Source organism: Oryctolagus cuniculus, chromosome 7 (assembly GCF_051225735.1).
Source record: "Oryctolagus cuniculus isolate XC-2025 breed Fujian yellow rabbit chromosome 7, ASM5122573v1, whole genome shotgun sequence".
In the NCBI taxonomy this organism is placed as follows: Eukaryota; Metazoa; Chordata; class Mammalia; order Lagomorpha; family Leporidae; genus Oryctolagus; species Oryctolagus cuniculus.
Window position 1 is genome coordinate 137,367,374 of NC_142873.1, and position 22,940 is coordinate 137,390,313.

Consider the following 22,940-nt stretch of genomic DNA (forward strand, 5'->3'; position numbering starts at 1 on the left):
TGCGCCTATTTGAAGCCAAGAGCCAGGAGCCAGGAGCTTCTTCTGGGTCTCCCACGCAGGTGCAGGGGCGTCTACTGCTTTCCCAGGCCATAGCAGAGAGCTGGATTGGAAGTGGAGCAGCCAGGTTTCGAACCAGCACCCATATGGGATGCCAGCACTTGAGGCCAGGGTGTTAAACCGCTGTGCCATAGCAGCAGCCCATCTTATGATTTCTTAAACTTATCATTTTATAACTAAGTATAGGAACTTGATGTTTTAAACTTGAGAACTAGAGGCCATATTACCAACACAGTATCTGATTCAACCACAGTCTGATGGGATTCCAGGCAACCAACCTGTCTAAATTGTCCCTCTGAAACACCATCCCGATAAAAGATGATACGAGTAGGTTTGAATCGAGTTGACTTATAAAACTGAATGAGAAGTTCCCGGACCATGGAAGCTAAATCCTGAATAATCTCCTGTCGGGGTCTCTGAACTCGAACTGTGGCACAGTATCTGCTTGGGTGGGCGTCCATACTACCTACAACCTGGAGGGAAAAAGTAAAGAAAAATGGATTGAGACAATAAAAAATACATGGATTTTATTTACATTTGTATTGTACTATAATCTTATTGTTTATAACCATTTTCTTTGAATGTAATCAAAACCAGCTAATTCTCAGTGAAAAACAGATATATATCCAAAACAATAATATATACACCATAGGGTAAAAAACTATTTTCTTGGGGTAGGCATTCAGCATGACAGTTGATACTTGGGACATGCAAATTTCATATCAAACTGCCTGGGTTTGAGTCCCAGATCTACTTTTTTTTTTTTTTTTTAAGACTTATTTATTTATTTGAAAGTTGGAGTTACACAGAGAGAGAAGGAGAGGCAGAGGGAGAGAGGTCTTCCATCCACTGGTTCACTCCCCAGTTGGCCGCAACAGCTGCAGCTGTGCCTATCCAAAGCCAGAAGTCAGGAGCTTCTTCTGGGTTTCCCACGCGGGTACGGGGCCCAAGGACTTGAGCCATCTTCTATTGCTTTCCTAGGCCATAGCAGAGAGCTGGATTGGAAGTGGAGCAGCTGGGACTTGAACCGGCACCCATATGGGATGCCAGCACTGTAGGAGGTGGCTTTAACCACTACGCCACAGTGCTGAGCCCCCCAGATCTACTCTGATTCCAGTATATGCTAACATATACTCTGGACAGCAAGAGGTAGCAGTTCAAGTAGCTGAGTTCCTGCCACCCATGGGGGAGACCTGGATTGGGTTCTAGTGGACTGAACCAGGACTGAACCAGTGGATGAAAAATCTCTGTCTCTCTCCATCTTTCAAATACATCAAAGAAAAGTTGAAAAATAATATAAAGTGATAAAACAAATAAAAGTCAATTTTATTCACTAATGAAAATTGTTTTGAAAACTAAATGAAAATTTTTATTTTATCATTTTCTTTTTTAAAAAATTTGACAGACTTTAAAAAAAAGATTTTTTTTTTTTTTGACAGGCAGAGTGGATAGTGAGAGAGAGAGAGAGAGAGAGAGAGAGGTCTTCCATTGCCATTGGTTCACCCTCCAATGGCCGCCGCGGCCGGCGTGCTGCGGCCGACGCACCGTGCTGATCCGATGGCAGGAGCCAGGAGCCAGGTGCTTTTCCTGGTCTCCCATGGGGTGCAGGGCCCAAGCACCTGGGCCATCCTCCACTGCACTCCCTGGCCACAGCAGAGAGCTGGCCTGGAAGAGGGGCAACTGGGACAGAATCCGGCGCCCCAACCGGGACTAGAACTCGGTGTGCCGGCGCCGCTAGGCGGAGGATTAGCCTAGTGAGCTGCGGCGCCGGCCTAAAAAAAAGATTTATGGAGCCGTATTGTGGCATAGCAGGTAAAGCTGCCAGCATTCCATACGGGTTCCGTTTGAATCCTGGCTGCTCCGCTTCCAATTCAGCTCCCTACTAATGTGCCTGGGAAAACAGCAGAAGATGGCCCAGGTGTTTGGGCTACTGCACCCACGTGGGGAACCTCAAAGAAGCTCTTGGCTTCATCCTGGCCCAGTCATCACGGCATCTGGAGAGTGAACCAGCTGATGGAAGATCTCGCTCTTTTCTCACTTTTCCCAGGTACATCAGCAGGGAGCTGGATTGGAAGTAGAGCAGTCCGGACATGAACCGGCACCCATATGAGATGCTGGTGCTGCTGACAGCAGTTTAACCTGCTGCAAAATAGTGCCAGCCGCTAAAAGAATTTTTTTAAGAAATATTTACTGCTTATTATTTCAAAGACAGTGTGTGTGTGAGACAGAGAGAAAGAGAGCGAGAGGGAGGAATAGATCTTCCAACCATTGGTACACTTTTTTTTTCTTAAATATTTTTTAAGATTTATTTTTATTTATTTGATAGGCAGAGTTACAGAGAGAGGTAGCGACAGAGAGAGAGAAAGGCCTTCTACCAGCTAGTTCACTTCCCAGATGGCCACAATGGCTAGAGCTGCACCAATCCAAAGCCAGGAGCTAGGAGCCTCTTCCAGGTCTTCCACACAGATGCAGGGGCCTAAGGACTTGGGCCATCTTCTACTGCTATCCCAGGCCATAGCAGAGAGCTAGAGGGGAAGTGGAGCAGACGGGACTAGAACTGGCACCCATATGGGATGCCAGCGCTTCAGGTCAGGGTGTTAACCCGCTGTACCACACCACCGGCCCCCAAAATTTTATTTATTTGAGAGGTAGAGTTACAGACTGAGAGAGGGAGAGACAGAGAGAAAGGTCTTCTAGTTTATTCCTCAAATGGCCACAATGGCTGGAACTGAGCCCATCCAAAGCCACGAGCTAGGAGTCAGGAACTTCTTTCAGGTCTCACTCTTTCCAACCACTGGTTTGCTCCCTAAAAGACTGCAACAGCCAGAGCTGGGCCATGCTGAAGCCAGGAGTCAGAAAATCCACCCAGGCTTCCTGCATGGGTGGCAGGGACTGAAACAGTTGGGTTATTTTCTGCTGTCTTCTAGGTGCAGAACAAGAAGTTGGGTCAGAGGCAGACACAGGACTTGGTCCCAGGTACTCTACTGATATGAGAAGTGGCCATCCCCAATAACAGCTTAACCTACTGTATCACAAAGCTTACTCCAGGGTTTATTTATTTGAAAGCCAGAAAGAGAGAGAAAGAGAAAGAGAAAGAGAAAGAGAAAGAGAAAGAGAAAGAGAGAGACAGAGAGAGAGAAAGAGAAAGAGAGAGAGAGAGAGAGAGAGAGAGAAAGAGAAATATGTTCCATCTGCTAGTTCATTCCACAAATGCCTACAATTGGTAAAGACACAATTTGGTAAAGCCAAAGCCAGGAGCTGGAATTCCATCCAAGTCTTCCACATAGATGGCAGGGACCCAAGTACTTGGGCCATCATTCCTGCCTCCCAGGGTATACATTAACAGGAAGTTGGATGGGTAGTAAAGTCAAGACTGGAACCCAGGGGCCAGCACTGTGGCGTAGTGGGTAAAGCCACTGCCTGCAGTGCCAGCATCCCATATGGGTGTGGGTTCAAGTTCTGGCTGTTCCATTTCCAATCCAGCTCTCTGATATGGCCTGGGAAAGCAGCAGAAAATGTCCCAAGTCCTTGGACCCCTGCACCTGCACTGGAGACTCAGAAGAGGCTCCTGGCTCCTGGCTTCGGATCGGTCCAGGTCTGGCTGTTGTGGCCATTTGGGGAGTGAACCAGCAGATGGAAGACCTTTCTCTCTCTCTCACTCTCACTCTCTCTCACTCTTTTTCTCTCTTCACCTCTCAAATAAATAAATAAATCTTTAAAAAAAAAAAAAAAACTGGAACTCAGGCATTCCTAAATGGGATGTGGGTATCTCAAATGGTATCTTTTTTTCTTTTTTTAAGATTTATTTATTTATTTGAAAGAGTTACACAGAGAGAGAAGTCTTTCATCCACTGGTTCACTCCCCAGATGGCCACAATGGCTGCAGCTATGCCGATCCGAAGCCAGGAGCCAGGAGCTTCTTCTGGATCTCCCATGTGGGTGCAGGGCCCAAGGACTTGAGCCATCTTCTGCTTTCCCAGGCCATAGCAAAGAGCTAGATCAGAAGTGGAGCAGCCAGGACTCGAACTGGTGCTCATATGGGATGCTGGCACTGCAGGCAGTGGCTCTACCTGCTACACCACAGTGCTGGCCCCTCAAGGGTTATCTTAATTATTGCACTGAATTCTTGTTACATCATCATTTCAAGGGTAAATAAGATTTACCAGATCATTAAAAAAATTTGTGTAAAGACTATTACAATGGATGATAGAAAAATATATAAAGTCTTGTAGTATAATTTCTGAAATTTGTGAACTATGTCTAAAATATGTTGCTATTTTCAAAATACTGCTATTTGTTAAGTTGATATGATTTTCAAATGGGTAAAATATTCACAAGCTGACTGAAGTTTATAAGAAAAATACTTAAAACCAAATTAACACAGAAAGGTTACAATTACAGAGGTAGACAAAGTTATAATAGGTAGACGTCAGAAGTAAGAGTAGCAGTATTAAAGAAAGAATTTAAGTGCAAAGGATTGAACTAGATGAATGTAGAAGACAATGTACATTGGAAAAAAAAAGTAGAGGTTGCCAGTGCCACAGCTCACTAGGCTAATCCTCTGCCTGCAGCGCCAGCACACCGGGTTCTAGCCCCAGTTGGGGCGCCAGATTCTGTCCCGGTTGCTCCTCTTCCAGGCCAGCTCTCTGCTGTGGCCCCGGAGTGCAGTGGAGGACGGCCCAAGTGCTTGGGCCCTGCACCCACTCTAGTAATATCTACAACAGTTGGGAGCTGAGCCAGGTGAAGTCAGGAGCCAGGAACTCCATCCAGGTCTCCCACATGGGTGGCAGGAACCCAAGTACTTGGGCCATCAATCTGCTGCCTCCTAGGTAAATTAGCAAGAAGCTGGATCTGAAGTGGAGGTGAGACTCTATTCCAGTCTATCTGCTATGGAATTCCGGCATCCTGAGTGGCTTAATCTCCTGGGCCACATTGTCTGCCCCAGGGACTTGGACTTCTTAATCACTGGTCTAACCTTAAGAAAAGATAAACCTGTCTAATGGTACTCACAGCAGCAATTGAAGGCTTCTTTCCATCACCAGCAGGTGGATGCGTGACATCTGCTCCCAAAAAGATCACTGGTTGCTGGAACACAGAAGGTCTTAAACACATTTTTTAAAAGGTTAGATAATCCATTTGTTCATTATCCATTTATTTATTTCACGATTGCAATACAAGTGCAAGTTACTGACAGGACAGAAGTCTGTAGATGGCGTCATAGGCCTGAACTACTGACTGCTATTAATTCATGAATCCCCAAAGAAGTAAAAGCTGCTATAACAGGTCTAGTCAATGTCTTCTTTGGAGCAGGTTTTTGTCTTAAGCAGTGGTGCTGGTGGTTGCTAAAGGCAGCTGATACTAATGGTTTCTGTAACAGAAACAAAATGATAAAACTTCCTCATATTAACCCACCAATGTTAATCAATCTTTTTTTTAAATATACTTACATTTTAAGCCTATGTATTCACTCAAGGAGAAAAAGAAGCATTAACCTTCAGATTGGAAGGGATTATGTGAGCCTACTGCTCCCCCAATTCTGGCTAAAAGTATAAATTTAAAGAACATATTTAAAAGTCAAAAGGTAGTCTTTTAAATCTATTTATTTATTTATTTTTTTATTTTATCTGAAAGGCAGAAAGCGAGACAGATGGAGAGAGATCTTTCATCTGTTAGCTCACTCCCCAGATGGCCACAGACGGAAGCCAGGAGCTTGGAACTACAGCATGGTGTCACACATGAGAGGCAGGGATCAAAGTCCTTGAACCACCATCACCTGATGCCTTCCAGGGTGTCCAGTATCAGATTGCTGTTTTTTTAAAAAAAATTTTTTTTTAAAGATTTATTTATTTACTTGATAGGCAGAGTTACAGGGAGAGAGAGAGAGAGGGAGAAAGAGAGAGACTTTTCATCTGCTTGTTCATTCCCTTAATGGCTGTAATAGCTGGATCTGGGCCAATCCAAAGCTAGGAGCCAGGAGCTTCTTCCAGGTCTCCCATATGGGTGCAGGGGTCCAAACAGTGGGTCATCTGCTGCTGTACTTCCCAGGCACAATAGCAGGGAGCAGGATTGGAAGTGGAGCAGCCAGGACTAGAACCAGTGCCTGCATGGGATGCTGGCACCACAGGTGGTGGCTTTACTTGCTATGCTCCAGTGATGGCCCCTGTTTTATGTTCTTCTTCTTCTTTTTTTTTTTTTTTTAGATTTTATTTATTTTTTGAAAGTCACAGTTACAGGGGGCTGGTGCTGTGGCATAGCAAGTAAAGCCACTGCCTGCAGTGCCAGCATCCCATATGGGCGCCGATTTGAGACCGGGATGCTCCACTTCCGATCCAGCTCTCTGCTATGGCCAGGGAAAGCATAGAAGATGGCCCAAGAAGTCCTTGGGCCTCTGTACCCATGTGGGAAACCCGGAAAAGGATCCTGGCTCCTGGCCAGGTTTGCGGCCAATTGGGGAATGAACCAGCGGATAGAAGACCTTTCTCTCTCTCTGCCTCTCCTTCTTTCTCTTTGTAACTCTGACTTTCAAATAAATAAATAAATCAAAAAAAAAATAAAGTAAGTCATAGTTACAGATAGAGATGGAGAGCAAGAGAGAGTTTCCATCTGCTGATTCACTTTCCAGATGGAGTGGGGCTGGGCCAGGCTGAAGCAAGGAGACTGGAGTTTCTTCCTGTCCATGTGGGTGGCAGGGGCCCAAACACTTGGGCCTCTTCTGTTGCTTTTCCCAGGTCATTAGTAGGGAGCTGGATTGGGAGTGGAGTAATCCGACATGAACTGGTGTCCCCTATGGGATGCTGGCATTGCAGGCAGTGGCTTTACCTACTATACCAATGCCAGCCCTCCAAGCGCTGGTTTGAGTCCTGGGTACTCTGCTTCTCACCCAGCTTCCTGTTAATGTACCTGGAGAGGTAGCGGAGGATGGCAAGTATTTGGGTCCCTGCTACCCATTTGGGAGACCAGGCTGGAGCTCCTAGCTCCTGGTTTTGCCCTGCCTGGACCTGGTTGTAGCAGCCATTTGGGAAGTGAACCAGCAGATGGAAGCTCTTGCTCACTTTCCTCCTCTATTTCTGATGTTCTCCCTTTCAAGTAAATAAATAAATCTTAAAATTTTTTTTGAATTGTATCTTTTAAAATCCAAAGGACTATCTCTTAGTTCTTAGACATGTTGACTAAATTCTATATTCACCTCATTCACTAATCTCATCTCATATTTACCAGGGATAGGAAGTAGAGGCAGGATGAAAAAGCAAGGGGAAAAAAGGCTTTGTGTCAAACACATGTGGGTCAATCTTTATTCTAAAGCCCATTTCTGGTGCTTGGGGTCAACACACTTAAATCTTGGAACTCCAGCTGCTTCACATATTGAAAGAGAACCTGTTGTTCGAGTTCTCACTGGGCTTTTCCCCGGCGACCTAGATAATGCACTTCCTGTTTCTAGGTCATGATGTCACATATTTCCTAGGAGCTCTAATGAATGCCATCTAATACATGTGTTGTCCTACTGACTGTGGTAGGGTTAATATAGTTTCCTTAATTGACTAGCCAAATGCTCACTCCATTCTTTCCCTCCCCACATTCTAAGCAAGCAAATAATCTCATGACAGAAAACCAGACTAAAGATGACTTCAAGCTGGGCTCTCCAGTGAAAATTATTAAGTTCTCAACACTTTCTGGCTAGGCAAGAGATACTCTGAGCATACTAAATGAAAAGTGGGGTGGGGTGGGGAGTGAGATTTTCAAAAGGGAATCTTAACCTTGTCAATCCAAACTATTTTAATCCAAACTATTTATCTCCCATGGCAGAAATAATTAAGGTAGTCTTTCATATACATTCTATAGTAGTTATGGCTGTACTTGGAGAAATGGAAATGGAAAATCATCAAAATTTTCTGAAGTGATTAATTAGCTTAACTTACCTTTGATGAGGTACAAGAATATTATTGATCCCTCCAAGTTTAACATTTATCTTCAGGCACAAGTTTGAGAGAGTTTGAGGAGATGTTTTTATTACATTCTTGACTTGAACACACTGTGTAGCCATACCCAAAAGGGTGTCTCCCACACGTTTCACCTCCGCTATGGAACAAATGCAAATATCTCTAGTCAAAAAAAAGAAAAAGACCTGAAAATAAATTTACTAACTGGAAATAAAGATCGTATGATTCCCTTTTGAAATATATCATTGCATTACAAGACATTAAAAATTACACCAAAATTAAAATAAAGCTGTTAAAATTTAAAATACATTGCCTTGAAGATTAGCTTAAGCATATAATAATAAATTTGTTTTTTTTTTTGCATAAAATTGCTCACTTTTACTATTGAGAGAAACCGGAATATGCCTCCCAAAGATCTGAAGGATTACTAATGAAGACCATTAAGATGCAGGGGAGCTCTCTGCTTCTCTCTCGGTTTGCTTAAAAGCAATACAGAGATTTATAAAGACAAAGGTCTTTCTTACCCTCCCTTGTAAATTCTCCTTTATAATCCTTATCAGCTCAAAAGAATCTGGGAGCAGACTATATTCCATTATTGTTTCCATCTCTGAAAACCTATGACTGCTTTTCTTTTCTTTTTTTAAGTTGTTCTGTGTTAAATACACTATGTAAGTCAAGACTCTTACAGCTTTGTCTTGCCATTTTTCCCCATGTGATGTGCACTGAACATGTTAATAAACTGGCTTTGTTTTTTTAATTAACCTGCTTTTTGTTACAGGAGTCTGTCCAAACTATAAACTGAGGAGGTTCAGGAAAAATCACTTTTTCCCCTTTCAGAACCACTGTAAAAATAGAATACCAAAAATAACGTAAGGAAAATTATAAATAATCCCTTGTTATCATTTTATTGCTTTTTCTCCAAGTAATTTTCTCATTTATATTATTTTAATGCACTTGTAACTACAGTATACTCAGAACTTTCAATTCTATTCTCTCATCTTTAAGAATGCAGAAAAATTATAGTATGAAAGAATAAAAAGATATCTATCCTTTCCCTTAAAGGTTTCGATATGCATAACTTCTTATATATAAAATACATAGAAAACATTTTAAAATAAAAACTGAAAACATATTATATATTCTATTTCTCAACTTGTCATCTCAACTTAATACAATGTGTTCTCTTTTTTATTTTATTTTAAATATTTATTTATTTATTTGAAAGGCAGAGTAACAGAGAGGCAGAGTCAGAGAGAGAGAGAGAGAGACAAAGAGGTCTTCCATCCAAAGGTTCACTCCCCAAGATGGCTGCAGCAGCCAGAGCTGTACCGATTGGAAGCCAGGAGCAAGGATCTTCCTCTGGGTCTCCCATGTGGGTGCAGGGGCCCAAAGAGTTGGGCCATCTTCCAGTGCTTGCCCAGGCCATAGCAGAGAGCTGGACTGGAAGTGGAGCAGATGGGACTCGAACTAGCGCCCACATGGGATGCAGGCACTGCAGGGAGAGGCTTCACCCCCTATGCCACAGCCACAGCCCCACAATGTGTTCTCAATCTCAATGTACAGATAGCTCTTTTTTTTTTTTTTTTTAAGACTTATTTATTTATTTATTTGAAAGAGTTACACAGAGAGAGGAGGAGAGGCAGAGAGAAAAGTCTACCACCTGCTGGTTCACTCTCCAATTGGCTGCAATGGCCAGAGCTGGGCCAATCCGAAGCCAGGAGCCAGGAGTTTCCTGCGGGTCTTCCCATGCTGGTACAGATGCACGTGTCCAAGGACTTGGGCCATCTTGTACTGCTTTCTCAGGCCATAGCAGAGAGCTGGATTGGAAGTGGAGCAGCTAGGACTCGAACTGGCGCCCACATGGGATGCCAACACTGTAGGCGGCAGCTTTACCTGCTACACCACAGTGCCGGCCCCCTGGCTGCTCTTATTATTTATAATAGCAGCAGTTATTCTGCTTTCAAATACCACAAAGTATATAGCCAGCCATATGCTGGTTATATTTTTAAGTTTTTTTCAGGTTTTCATTATTTCAAACAATGCTATGAATAATATCCTTCTATGAATATATATTATTTTCTTGTATAACTGTAATTTCAGGATACATTTCTATAAATAAATGTGAAGGGTTTGAAAATATATGTATTTAACCTTAAATGACAGGGGTCGGCACTGTGGTGCAGCAGGTTAAGCTGATGTCTGCAGCACCAGCATCCCATATGGGTATGGTCTGAGTCCCGGCTGCTCCACTTCCTATCTAGTTCCCTGCTAATGCACCTGGGAAAACAGTAGAAGATGGCCCAAGTCCTTGGGCCCCTGTACCCACGTGGAAGAACTGGAAGAAGTTCCTGGCTGCTGGCTTCAGCCTGGCCCAGCCCCAGCTGTTGCGGCCATTTGGGGAGTGAATCAGCGATGGAAGATCACTCCATCTGTAACTCTTTAAAATAAATAAATAAATCTTTATTAAAAAAAAAAAAAAAAAGGTAATGACAAACTGCCTTCCAAAAAGGCACATTCATTCACTCAACAAACTTTTTTTCCTAAAGATTTATTTATTTGCCTGAAAGGTAGAGTTACAGAGAAAGAGGGAGAGACAGAAAGATCATCCACCTGTTAGTTTACTCCCTAAATGGCTGCAAGAGCTGGGGCTGGGCCAAGCTGAAACCAGGAGCCAGGAGCCAGGAGCCAGGAACTTCACCTGGGTCTCCCACATGCGTGTAGAGGCCCAAGTACCTGGGCCATCCTCCACTGCTCTCCCAAGGCATTAGTGGGGAGCTGGATCAGAAGTAGTATGTAGGGGCTGGTGCTGTGGCACAGTGGGTTAACGCCCTGGCCTGAAGTGCTGGCATCCCATATGGGTGCCGGTTCTAGTCCTGGCTGCTCCTCTTCCAATCCAGCTCTCTGCTATGGCCTGGGATAGCAGTGGAAGATGGCCCAAGTTCTTGGGCCCCTGCACCTGTGTGGAAGACCCGGAAGAAGCTCCTGGCTCCTGGCTTTGGATTGGCGTAGCTCCGGCCACTGTGGTCATCTGGGGAGTGAACCAGCAGATGGAAGAACTCTCTGTCTCTACCTCTCTAACTCTTTCAATTAAATAAAATAAATCTTTTTTTTTTTTTTTTTTTTTTTTTAAGAAAGAAGTGGTATGCACAGCATTGGGAGTGCTGGCTCAGGCAATAGCTCAATCCGCTATGCCACAAAACTGTCTTCCACTCAATGAACTTTTTAAAAATTGTTTAAAGATTTACTCACTTAATTGAAAGTCAGAGTTACAGAGGGGCAGAGGCAGAGAGAGAGACAGAGGTCTTCCATCTGCTGATTTACTTCACAAATGGCCACAATGGCCGGAGCTGGCCCGATCTGAAGCCAGAAGCCAGAAGCCAGAAGTCAAGAGCTTCTGGGTCTCCCACGTGGGTGCAGGGGCCCAAGAAATTGGGCCATCTTCCACTGTCTTCCCAGGCCACAGCAGAGCTGGGTTGGAAGCGGAGCAGCTGGGACTCAAAATGGTGTCCACATAGGATGACAGCATTGTAGGCAGCAGCTTTACCCGCTACTGCATAGCGCCGGCCCCTGCTTTTATTTTTTAATTATTTATTTATTTGAAAGGCAGTGACACATACACACACACACACAGACACACAAAGACACAGAGACACAGAGAGATTTTCCATCCACTGGCTCACTCTCCAAATATCTACAATGGCTGGGACTGAGCCTGAGCCAGGAGCAGGGTATATATTAGCAGGAAGCTGGAATTGGGAGTGGAGCCCAGATTCAAACCCAGGCATTTTTGATATGTAGTGTGGGAGTGCTATTAAGCATTTTAACTGCTGCACCAGGCAGCTGTCCCACAGATGTATATCTTTAAAAGATCGCACTGGACTTTGGTTATAGCTCTAACATTTATAGCATCATGAGTCACTGTTTCCATCCTCACAAGAAAAAGAAAGCTGAATTGAAAGTCAATTACTGCTTTTATTTATCATTTAAAAATACTCATTTTTATGGCAGAGTGATACACACACATACACAAACACACATACACACACAGGGAGAGGGAGAGAGGGAGAGAGGGAGAGAGGGAGAGAGGGAGAGAGAGATTTTCCATCTGTTGGTTCACTCTCTAAATGCCTGTAAAAATTGGGGTTGGGCCAGACCATAGACAGGAGCTAGGAACTGAGTCTGGGTCTCCCATGTGGGTGGCAGGAATCAAGCACTTGAGCCATCTCCTGCTGCCTCCCAGGCACATTTGGCATCAGCAGGAAGCTAGATTTGAAGTGGAGATGGGATCCATCTCAGGCACTCCTAGATGGGATAGATGTCCCAAGCAGCAGCTTAACCTGCTGTGTCACAATGTCCATCCTCGTTACTGTTTTTAGATCCACCAGATAAGTGCCCAAACAGGCAAATAAAGAGAATAATAGCTGAGATTGGCCTACTCGGAGAAGAAGCAAATAAGACCAGTAACAAGAAAGAACACTTAAAGGCTGGTGTTATGGCGCAGTGGATTAAGCTATTCCTTGTGATGCCAGCATCCCATATGGGAGCATCTGTTTGAGTCTCAGCTGCTTCACTTCTGATTTGGCTCCCTGTGAAGGCATCAGATGACAGCCCAGATACTTCGGCCCCCATCACCCTTGTGGGAGACCCAAATGGACTTCCTGGCTTTCTGGCTTTAGCCTGGCCCAGTCCTGATAGTTGTGGCCATTTGGGGAGTGAACCAGGGAATGGAAGATCTCTCTGTTTCTATCACTTTGCCTTTCAAATACATCCGTTTTAAAAAAGAAAGGACAGGGGCAAGTGCTGTAGTGTAACAGGTTAAGATTCTACCTGCAGAGCTGGCATCTCACTTGGGCACCGGTCAGTGTCCCTGCTGCTCCTGTTCCTATCCAGCTCCCTGCTAATGGCCTGGGAAAGCAGTGGAAGATGGCCCAAGTACTTGGGCCCTTGCCACTCATGTGTGAATAATTAAAAAAGCAAAAACAAAAAACACCCTATACTCAAAAAAAAAAAAAAAAAAAAAAAAAAAAAAAAAAAAAAACCAACCCTTTGGGGTGAGTGTTGTGGTATAGTGGGTTAAATGGATGCCTGGGATGCTGGCATCTGATATAGGCACTGCTTTGAGCCTGGGCTCCTGGCTTAGGAGCTGGAAATGTAACCTAGGGATTCTGATATAGATAGAATGTGGTGTTTTTTTTTTGTTTGTTTTTGTTTTTTTTTTTTTTTTTTAATTTTTTGACAGGCAGAGTGGACAGTGAGAGAGAGAGACAGAGAGAAAGGTCTTCCTTTGCCATTGGTTCACCCTCCAATGGCCGCCGCGGCCGGTGCGCGGCGGCCAGTGCACCGCGCTGATCTGATGGCAGGAGCCAGGTGCTTATCCTGGTCTCCCATGGGGTGCAGGGCCCAAGAACTTGGGCCGTCCTCCACTGCACTCCCGGGCCACAGCAGAGAGCTGACCTGGAAGAGGGGCAACCAGGACAGAATCCGGCGCCCCGACTGGGACTAGAACCCGGTGTGCTGGCGCCACAAGGCGGAGGATTTGCCTAGTGAATGGAAGAATGACAGAAAGAGAAAGAGAAATAGAGAAAGAAATTTTTTATCTGCTGGTTTTCCCCTCAAATGACTTCAACAGCTGGGCTGGGTAAGGCTGAAGCCAGGACCCTGAAACTTCATCCAGGTCTCCCAAATGGGTGGCAGGGGCCCAATCCCTTAGGCCATCTTCCACAGCTTTCCCAGGTTCATTAGCAGGGAGTTGGATTAACCCACTGTGCCACAACACTGGGCCCCCACCCTCAGTTTTTCTGTTAAATCACAGGTATCATTATAAAAATTTTGGGCATATAGTCCTATCTCATTCTAAAAAAACGGATGTTTTTCCTCTTTGAATCCAATTATCAATTTGTACAAATATTTTAGGTAATAAACTAGTCTATTGCTTCCATTTGTTGAAAATATTTTTCAGTCTATTGAATGTAGTACATTTGTGGCACACAGAAAAATTTGATAGGTGGAGACACATGAGCACGTGCACACAGACACACACACAGCTCTTATCACCTAGCTCACTTCAAATGCCTGCAATGACCAGCGGCTGGGCCAGACTGAAGTTGGGAGCTAGAAATACAATCCAGGTGGCGGGACCCAACTACCTGAGGATCATTTGTTGCCTCCCAGGGAGAACATTAGCAGGAAGCTGGAATCAGCAGCCAAAGCTGGGACTCAAACCTAGGTACTCTGATAATACACAGGTACCTTAGCTGGTGTATTAACCACTAGCCCAAACATCTAGCAAAGTTGCTTGCAAGGCAGAGAGGTAGAGAAAGAAACAGGATAGACAGAGAGTGCTCTCATTCACTGGTTCACTTCTCAAATGTTCACAATGACTAGTGCTAGGCCAAGCTGAAGCCAGTATTTAGAACTTAATCCAGATCTCCCACATGAGTGGCCTCCCACTTCTCAAGTGGTCTCCCACCTGAGCCACCACTAGTACCTCCCGGGGTCTGCATTAACAGGGAGCTGGAGTCAGGTGTTGAACCCAGGCACTCCAATATGGGAAGAAGTCATCTTAACTGGAATCTTAACCACCAGGCCAAATATCTGCTGCTGCCCCAGAAAGAAGAAAGTATGCACTCCCGTGTGCTAGTTCATTCCCCCAACGCCTGTTAACAGCCAGAGCTGTGAAAGGCCAAATCCTAGAGCTGAGAACTCAATCCAGGACTCCCCTGTGGGTGTCAGCGACCCAGCTACTCCAGCCATCACCTGCTGCCTCCTAGGGTGCCATTAGTAGGAAGCTGGAACTGGGATCAGAGCTGGGAGTTGAACCAGGTATTACAGTATGGGATGTGAATGTTCCAAGTAGCGTACTAACTGCTATGCCACACAACTGCCCCAGAAAATGTAAGCACATGATTTTTTTTTTTTTTTTTTTTTTGGTGCTCAGGAGAACTTCCTCCCTCCCTCCCTCCCTTCCCTTGCCCTTCTCTTTCCTTCCTTCCTCTCTTCCTCCCTCCTTCTTTTCCCTCCCTCCCTCCCTTTCTTCCTTCAATATTTAAAGTCAGAATGAGAGAGAGAGAAAGGGGGAGAGAGAGAGAGAAACAGAGAGAGCTCTTCCATCCGTTGATTCACTCCCCAAAAGGCTGCACTGTGACAGGCTGGAGCCAGGACCCTGAACTCCATCCTGGTCTCCCACATGGGTAGCAGGGGTCTAAGCACTTAGGCCATCTTCCACTGCCTTCCTAGGTTCATCAACAGGGAGCTGATGGGAAGAGGAGTAGCTGAGACTTGAAATGGCACTCCAATACAGGCTGCCAGTAACCTGCTGCGTTACTATGCTGGCCCTTAAGTCACATAATTTTCTTTTGTTATTTCTTCCATAATATCTAAGATTGAATGGTTTTATACCACTCAGTGGTTTGAGAATTCTATTTTCTTTATGTTCTATGATTCAGTGATTTATATTTAGCATCAATTTCATAAAACTTATTTTTAATAATAATATACTGAGTGTTTACTATGACAGATATATTCTAGCCCTTTACAGATATATATCTGTGTATATATATATATATACACACACATAGGATATATATATATGCGCAGATATATAAGATTTAATTCTTATAACCAACCCATATATGGGTAAGGTATTAGTATTGCAGTTCTACAGATGAACAAAAGGTTTAGTAAGTAATTCAGTCAAATCACACGTAATACAATTGGCAATGCCTGAATACTAGGCAATGCACCATGGCACCAGAGCCTATACTTTTTTTATTTTTATTTGTTTTTACAGGCAGAGTGGACAGGAAGAGAGAGAGAGACAGAGAGAAAGGTCTTCCTTTGATGTTGGTTCACCCTCCAATGGCCACCGTGGCTGGTGGCTGGTGCGCTTCGGCCGGCACATCACGCTGATCCGAAGGTAGGAGCCAGGGGCTTCTCCTGGTCTCCCATGGGGTGCAGGGCCCAAGGACTTGGGCCATCCTCCACTGCACTCCTGGGCCACAGCAGAGAGCTGGCCTGGAAGAGGGGCAACCGGGACAGAATCCAGCACCCCTACCGGGACTAGAACCCGGTGTGCCGATGCCACAAGGTGGAGGATTAGCCTAGTGAGCCACGGCGCCAGCCCAGAGCCTATCCTTTTAACTATTACATTATATACTGATACTCAAGTTACCTCAATGCAATTTTTACTAAATAATTCCTCACTTAAGTGCTGTTCTGTGATTTCCCCTTTAGTTACCAAAATTCTTTTTACAGGGTCCCTTCTTGAACTATTTAGTACTGGTTTGTCTTCAAGTAATAGTACATGGGGGCCAGCGCTGTTGCGCAGTGGGTTAAAGCCCTGGCCTGAAGCACCGGCATCCCATATGGGCACCAGTTCTGGTCCTGGCTGCTCCTCTTTCGGTCCAGCTCTCTGCTATGGTCTGGGAAGATAGTGAAAGATGGCCCAAGTCCTTGGGCCTCTGCACCCACATGGGAGACCTGGAAGAAGCTCCTGGCTCTTGGCTTTGGATCGGTGCAGCTCCGTCCATTGCGGCCATTGGGAATGAACTATCAGATGGAAGATTTCGCTCTCTGTCTCTACCTCTCTCTGTTAACTCTTTCAAATAAATAAAATAAATCTTTAAAAGAAAAAGTATTAGGGGCTGGCGCTGTGGTGCAGCAGGTCAATGGCCTAGCCTGAAGCGCTGGCATCCCATGTGGGCACCGGTTTGAGACCTGGCCGTTCCACTTCTGATCCAGCTCTCTGCTATGGTCTGGGAAAGCAGTCTAAGATGGCCCAAGTCCTTGGGCCCCTGCACTCATGTGAGAGACCTGGAAGAAGCTCTTGACTCCTGGCTTCGGATCAGCTCAGCTCTGGCTGTTGTGGCCAATTGGGGAGTGAACCATCAGATGGAAGACTTCTCTCTCTCTGCTTCTCCTCTCTCTGTGTAACTCTGACTTTCAAATAAATAAAATAAATCTTAAAAAAAAAAAAAGTAATAGTACATGGTTTTAAATAGGAGTTACTGTAACATAATTTTTTTTTTTTTTTTTGACAGGCAGAGTTAGACAGAGAGAGAGAGAGAGACAGAGAGAAAGGTCTTCCTTCTGTAGGTTCACTCCCAAAGTGGCTGTTGTGGCCAGTGCGCTGCACCGATCTGAAGCCAGGAGCCAGGTGCTTCTTCCTGGTCTTCCATGCGGGTGCAGGGCCCAAGCACTTGGGCCATCCTCCACTGCCTTCCCGGGCCACACAGCAGAGAGCTGGACTGGAAGAGGAGCAACTGGGACAGAATCTGGCACCCCAACCAGGACTAGAACCCGGGGTGCCAGCGCCACAGGCAGAGGATTAGCCTAGTGAGCCACGGTGCTGGCCATAAAATATGCTTTAATACTTGAAAATTTTGGAATATACTTTAGTGCAATCCTAAAAGGAATATCAAGTATTTGCGGGAAAAGGCAGTTTTATGTTATCCTTACCATACACCGGCGTCTTCCCTGGCAGGATGACGATAATGAGCTGCAGCCCTGAGTAGGTGTTCTTGAGATGCCGGAACATGGGCTCCACGCTGTCTGCCCCCTGTGCGTATTTGCAGAAGCAAGGCTGACCCTGGATAGGCATCCCTGCATCCTTGGAAATCTTCCGCAGCTGGTCTGTGAACCCCCTAGAAGGAGAAACCACTAAATATAAAACTTTTGTCTATCAATACCTACAAATAAGTAATGGGAAGTTTGAGAAGGGAATGGTGGATGAAGCAAAGATCTGTGTGCTCCACATATGAAGGGTCTTTACAAATGTTCATGAAAAGACGTACATCATGAAAAAACTGCATGGATTTCAATTTTTTTTTGTACCAGAATAAACTTTTAATTCCATTTTCCAAACTTTTTGAAGTACTCTTCTATTTTGAGAAAAACAGTGGTAGGAAGAGAGCAATACAGGAGATCCTCCAGGAACCATTTACAACAGAGCCCTAAGATTTCAAGGGAAGAGAGGGAGTAGAATTTGGAAGCCCAAGAGATTGTCAGGTAAATTAAAAATTCCAGATTAAAAAAAATTTAACAGAAAATTGTTTAGTACTTACAAGTTGAAGAAAAGAATCTGAGGAAGAGGAAAAAAGTGGTGAAGAAGGAAGTCAAATTCTGGAAAGTAAGTAAGTAAAAACAAGAAGTCTAACCACTTTTTCAAGATCCTCAGTTGAGAAACAAGGATCTATCCTCACTTGGCAGGCAAGTACTATTATCTCTATTTTGCATTAAGTGAAAACTGAAGAATAAGGGATTAAATAAATTATTCATGGTAACAAAGCCAGGAAGTAGCAAAGCTGGGAATGAAGTCTAACCAATCAGCCACCAAAAGACAATGCTGCTACTATACAAAAGCTAGTTTCTTAGGATGTTTAGAAGAATAAATCAATGATTTTACTACGACTAATGAATTCAGGAATCTTTAGCAAACTATTGAGAAGAAAGACTCTGAAAGTTTCAGTGATAAACTATACTACAATATTGAGAAAATATTTGTTAGAACATTAGATGAGTAATTTATTTTTTTATTTTATTTTTTTAAAGATTATTTATTTATTTATTTGAAAGGCAAAGATACAGAGGGAGAAGGAGAGAGAGAAAGAGAGAGCTTCCATCTGCTGGTTCACTCCCCAAATGGCCACAAAGGCTGGGGCTGTGCTAGGCTGAAGGCAGGAGCCAGGAGCTTCTTCCCAGTCTCTCACATGGGTGCAGGGGCCCAAGCACTTGGGCCATCTTCTGCTGTCTTCTGAAGCGCATCAGCAGGAAGCTGGATTGGAAGTGGAGCAGCTGGGATTGAACCAGCACCCATATGTGATGCCGGTGCTGCAGGAGCAGGCTTAACCTTATGTGCCACAGCACTGGCCCCAGAGATGAGTAATTTACAATGTAAACACAAGGGAAGGCAGCAGAAGATGGCCCCAGTGCTTGGGCCCCTGCATCCATGTGGGAGACCCTAAGGAAGCTCCTGGCTGCTGGCTTCAGATTTGCTGAGCTCCAGTCGTTGTTGCCATTTGGGGAGTGGACCAGGGGATGGAAGACCTCTGTCTCCCTGTAACTCTGCCTCTCAAATAAGTAAATAAATCTTAAAAAAAAATGTAAACACAAAAGGTCTTCAAAGCAAAGTAATGACATGCCTTACTTCAGTATTTCTTCTCTGCACTGCCTCTGTGTGGCAAAACAGGCAATTGCCCACATTTTTATTTCAACTCCTGTGTGGAACTGTTTTCCTCGCATGTCCCATACTCCATGGCTTGGTGTTGCTACTGTTCGATTCTGTAGAAGAGGGAGAAAGAGAAATAACAGGGCAGAAAAGAATAAAAGCTTAACAAACCATGTATTCCAATGAGCTGAAAATAAGTATTTCAAGTCACTGAACTGGTATATTTCTGATATTTTACATGAAATTGGCTGTTCTAAATTGATATTATTTATACTTTTATCATAAAAACCCAAAATTCTACTAAACTAAAGCAGACACTCATCTTGAAACAAAAACATGTACTTCCAGAACAACAAAACACTTAGTAAATTTCAAAGCTAGGATGCCTTTATCTCAAAACTTACAAACTATATGTGTGGGATTAAAACATCGAGAGCTTTTACCCGTCCTCCATACTGGAGCATAGGTGCTGGCAGTACACGTCCAGTTACATGTGCCATCTCATCCCGAACTTTAAACTGAAACTCCTGAACAAATGGATCTGTTTCATAATTTGCACTTCTTACCTATCAACAGAAAAAGTCTGCAATTACTCTCAAAATCTCCTACTTTACTCATTAGAATCCTCTTTGTTTTCATCACTGTGTCAACTATATGTTTTACAATGGGTTTATCCAATGGTCACTAACTATAGAGCACAGAATCTTAACCTGGAGACATGGGGTCATGAGTGCACTGGCAGGAAGACTGTGATCGCCTGGTAATTCTTTTTTTTTTTTAATTTGACAGGTAGAGTTAGACAGTGAGAGAGAGAGAGAGAGAGAGACAGAGAGAACGGTCTTCCTTCCGTTGGTTCACCCCCAAAATGGCCGCTATGGCTGCTGCGCTGTGCCGATCCGAAGCAAGGAGCCGGGTGCTTCCTCCTGGTCTCCCATGCGGGTACAGGGGCCCAAACACCTGGGCCATCCTCCACTGCCTTCCTGGGTCACAGCAGAGAGCTGGACTGGAAGAGGAGCAACCGGGACTAGAACCCGGCACCCATATGGGATGCCAGAGCTGCAGGTGGAGGATTAACCAAGTGAGCCACGGTGCTGGCCCTCGCCTACTAGTTTTTACAAAATTTAAATGTATATAGGTTGAAGAATAAGAAATTTTAACTATTTATGACTCTCAAAATGGTAACTTCTATGATTCAGCCTAATATGTTTTAGGAGGGAGAAAGAAGCATCTCACTTTAAAAATGGGAAGAGGGGTAACATTTAAGACCTAACATTTAAGACCCCTGTGTCCCATACTGGAGTGTCTGGGTTTGACACCCAGCTCTGGCTCCTGACTCCAGCTTTCCGCTAATACAGACCCTGGGAGGCAGCGATTCCTCAAATGATTGGAGTCCTGCCACCCATGCGGGAGACCTGGATTTAGTTCTTGGCTTTTGGTTTTCACTAAACATTCTGGGAGTGGAACAGTGGATAGGAGCTCTCTCTCCCTGTCTCTCTGCCTCTCAAATAAATTAAAATAAAGAAAGGTCTTAACTTCTGATTACAGGAGATCCAGACACATACTACTAAAATTTATTTTATATGGTAGTAAATATTAAAAATACTAAAGCTTTTTTCTAATGACTTTATAACATATAAAATTTACTTTAATATTTTTAGATAAATAGTACCATATTATGAAATTTACTTAATGGGGTATACTTCAGACAGACAAGAAAATCAGTACAAGTTATAGGCTATAATTTTGATATAGTATATTCATAAATCCAATCAAAGATAAAGAATTTGATGAGTCTCATTGTAACTTATGCTATATTAACTGTTTTCCAAAACATTTTTAATTGCTCTCAGGATGAAGGTCAAATTAGGCCACCACAAAAATAGACGACATTCAAGTCTGTGACTAAAAGTCCGTTTAAAAGGCTGTGTGTAATTTAAATATACAAACAGAATCTTCTCACAATAAGCAGGAAAAGTAATTTTCTAAATTAGGCCCTACTATCAAAGGAGGAGGTACCTTACTCTGAAGTGAGGAGAGAACATCCACTTTGATTATGGCCCTGTGAACTCAAGAGGCTTCCATAGCCTTGGCAGGTCATGACAAGGGCCTTGGGTGATTACTGACATAATAAATAAGAGTGTCAATTGTTAAATCAACAACAGGAGTCACTGTGCATTTGCTCCCCATGTAGGACCTCTGTCCTTAATGTGTTGTACTATGAGAATTAACAGTAAAACTTGTCTTCAAACAGAGCTTTATACTTTGTGTGTCTGTGTGGGTGCAAACTGTTGAAATCTTCACTTAGTTTAATCTTCTGTATATAAAGATAATTAAAAATGAATCTTAATGAAGAATGGGATGGGAGAGGGAGTAGAAGGTGGGATAATTCTGGGGTGAGAGGGCAGGTATCGGGGGAAGAACCACTATAATCCAAAAGCTGTACCTATGAGATTTATATTTATTAAATAAAAGCTTTCTAAAAAAATTAGACCCTGGCTGGCGCCGTGGCTCAATAGGCTAATCCTCCGCCTTGTGGCACCGGCACACTGGGTTCTAGTCCCAGTCGGGGCGCCGGATTCTGTCCCGGTTGCCCCTCTTCCAGGCTAGCTCTCTGCTGTGGCCCGGGAGTGGAGTGGAGGATGGCCCAGGTCCTTGGGCCCTGCACCTGCATGGGAGACCAGGAGAAGCACCTGGCTTCTGGCTTCAGATCAGTGCGATGCGCCGGCCGCAGGGGCCATTGGAGGGTGAACCAACGGCAAAAGGAAGACCTTTCTCTGTCTGTCTCTCTCACTGTTCACTCTGCCTGTCAAAAAAAAAAAAAAAAAAAAAAAAAAAGACCCTAATGCATCTTTTTCTTCAGGCTTAATAGCCATTCATTTCCAGTGTGTACCTCCAAAGAAAGGTTGGAAAAAACAAGTTTTTACCAAGACTTGCTGTGTGACATGCTTGATGCTAAGTGCTTAATAATTAATTTTCACCATTATCTTATAGCTATAAAATTAGTTTTTTTAAAAAAAATTATTTGAGGGGGTGATGCCGTGTCTCACTTAGTTAATCCTCCACCTGCAGCACTGGCATCCCATATGGATGCTGGGTTCTAGTCCCAGTTGCTCCTCTTCCAGTCCAGCTCTCTGCTGTGACCCGGGAAGGCAGTGGAGGATGGCCCAGCATGGGAGACCAGGAGGAAGCACCTGGCTCCTGGCTTCGGATCAGCACAGCACACCGGCCATAGCGGCCATTTTGGGGGTGAACCAACAGAAGGAAGACCTTTCTCTCTGTCTCTCTCTCTCACTGTCTAACTCTGTCAAATAAATAAATAAATAAAATTATTTGTTTTCATTTTATTTGAAAGGCAGAAAGAGAGAGAGAGAGAGAGAAACTGAGAGATCTTCCATGTACTAGTTCACTCTCCAAATACCTGCAACAGCCAGGGCTGGGCCAGGCTGAAGTCAGGAGCCAGGTTCTTCAAGTTTGGCCATTTATATATATTTTTTTAGTTGTATTTATTTGAGAGGCAGAGAGATAGAAAGAAGTGGGAGAGGTGGAGAGACAGAGGGAGCAAGCTTCTATTTGCTGGTTCACTCCCCAAATGCCTTCAACAGTTGGGCCAAAGTTGGGAGCCAGGAACTCAACACAGGTCTTCCCCAGTGGGTGGTAAGAACCCATTGAGCCATTGCTGTTGCTTGGGAATCAGGAGCTGGAACCAGGGATCAAACACAGGTACTCTGATACAGGACAAAGGCATTTAATCACTAGGCTAAATGCCCCTACTGTATATAATA

General features: G+C 44.1%; 1 protein-coding gene across 6 annotated transcripts in view; it reads right to left on the reverse strand.

Annotated features, from left to right (window-relative positions):
• The window catches only part of AGO3 (argonaute RISC catalytic component 3), a 138,041-nt gene that overhangs the window by 20,050 nt on the left and 95,051 nt on the right, over positions 1 to 22,940 (reverse strand). For 5 of the 6 annotated variants that reach the window (XR_016211118.1, XM_008273686.5, XM_089301027.1 and 2 more), the window contains 6 exons: positions 19,602 to 19,724; positions 19,138 to 19,271; positions 17,451 to 17,635; positions 7,974 to 8,133; positions 5,068 to 5,158; positions 336 to 530 (listed from right to left, as the gene is read on the reverse strand). Coding sequence is in view for 4 of the 6 variants with exons in the window: in XM_008273686.5 (XP_008271908.2) it covers positions 336 to 530; positions 5,068 to 5,158; positions 7,974 to 8,133; positions 17,451 to 17,635; positions 19,138 to 19,271; positions 19,602 to 19,724 (888 nt within the window). In the remaining 2 variants the exon portion in view is untranslated. Of the gene's footprint in view, positions 1 to 335; positions 531 to 5,067; positions 5,159 to 7,973; positions 8,157 to 17,450; positions 17,636 to 19,137; positions 19,272 to 19,601; positions 19,725 to 22,940 lie in introns of all 6 variants that reach the window. The other variant, XR_016211119.1, reaches the window with a different exon arrangement.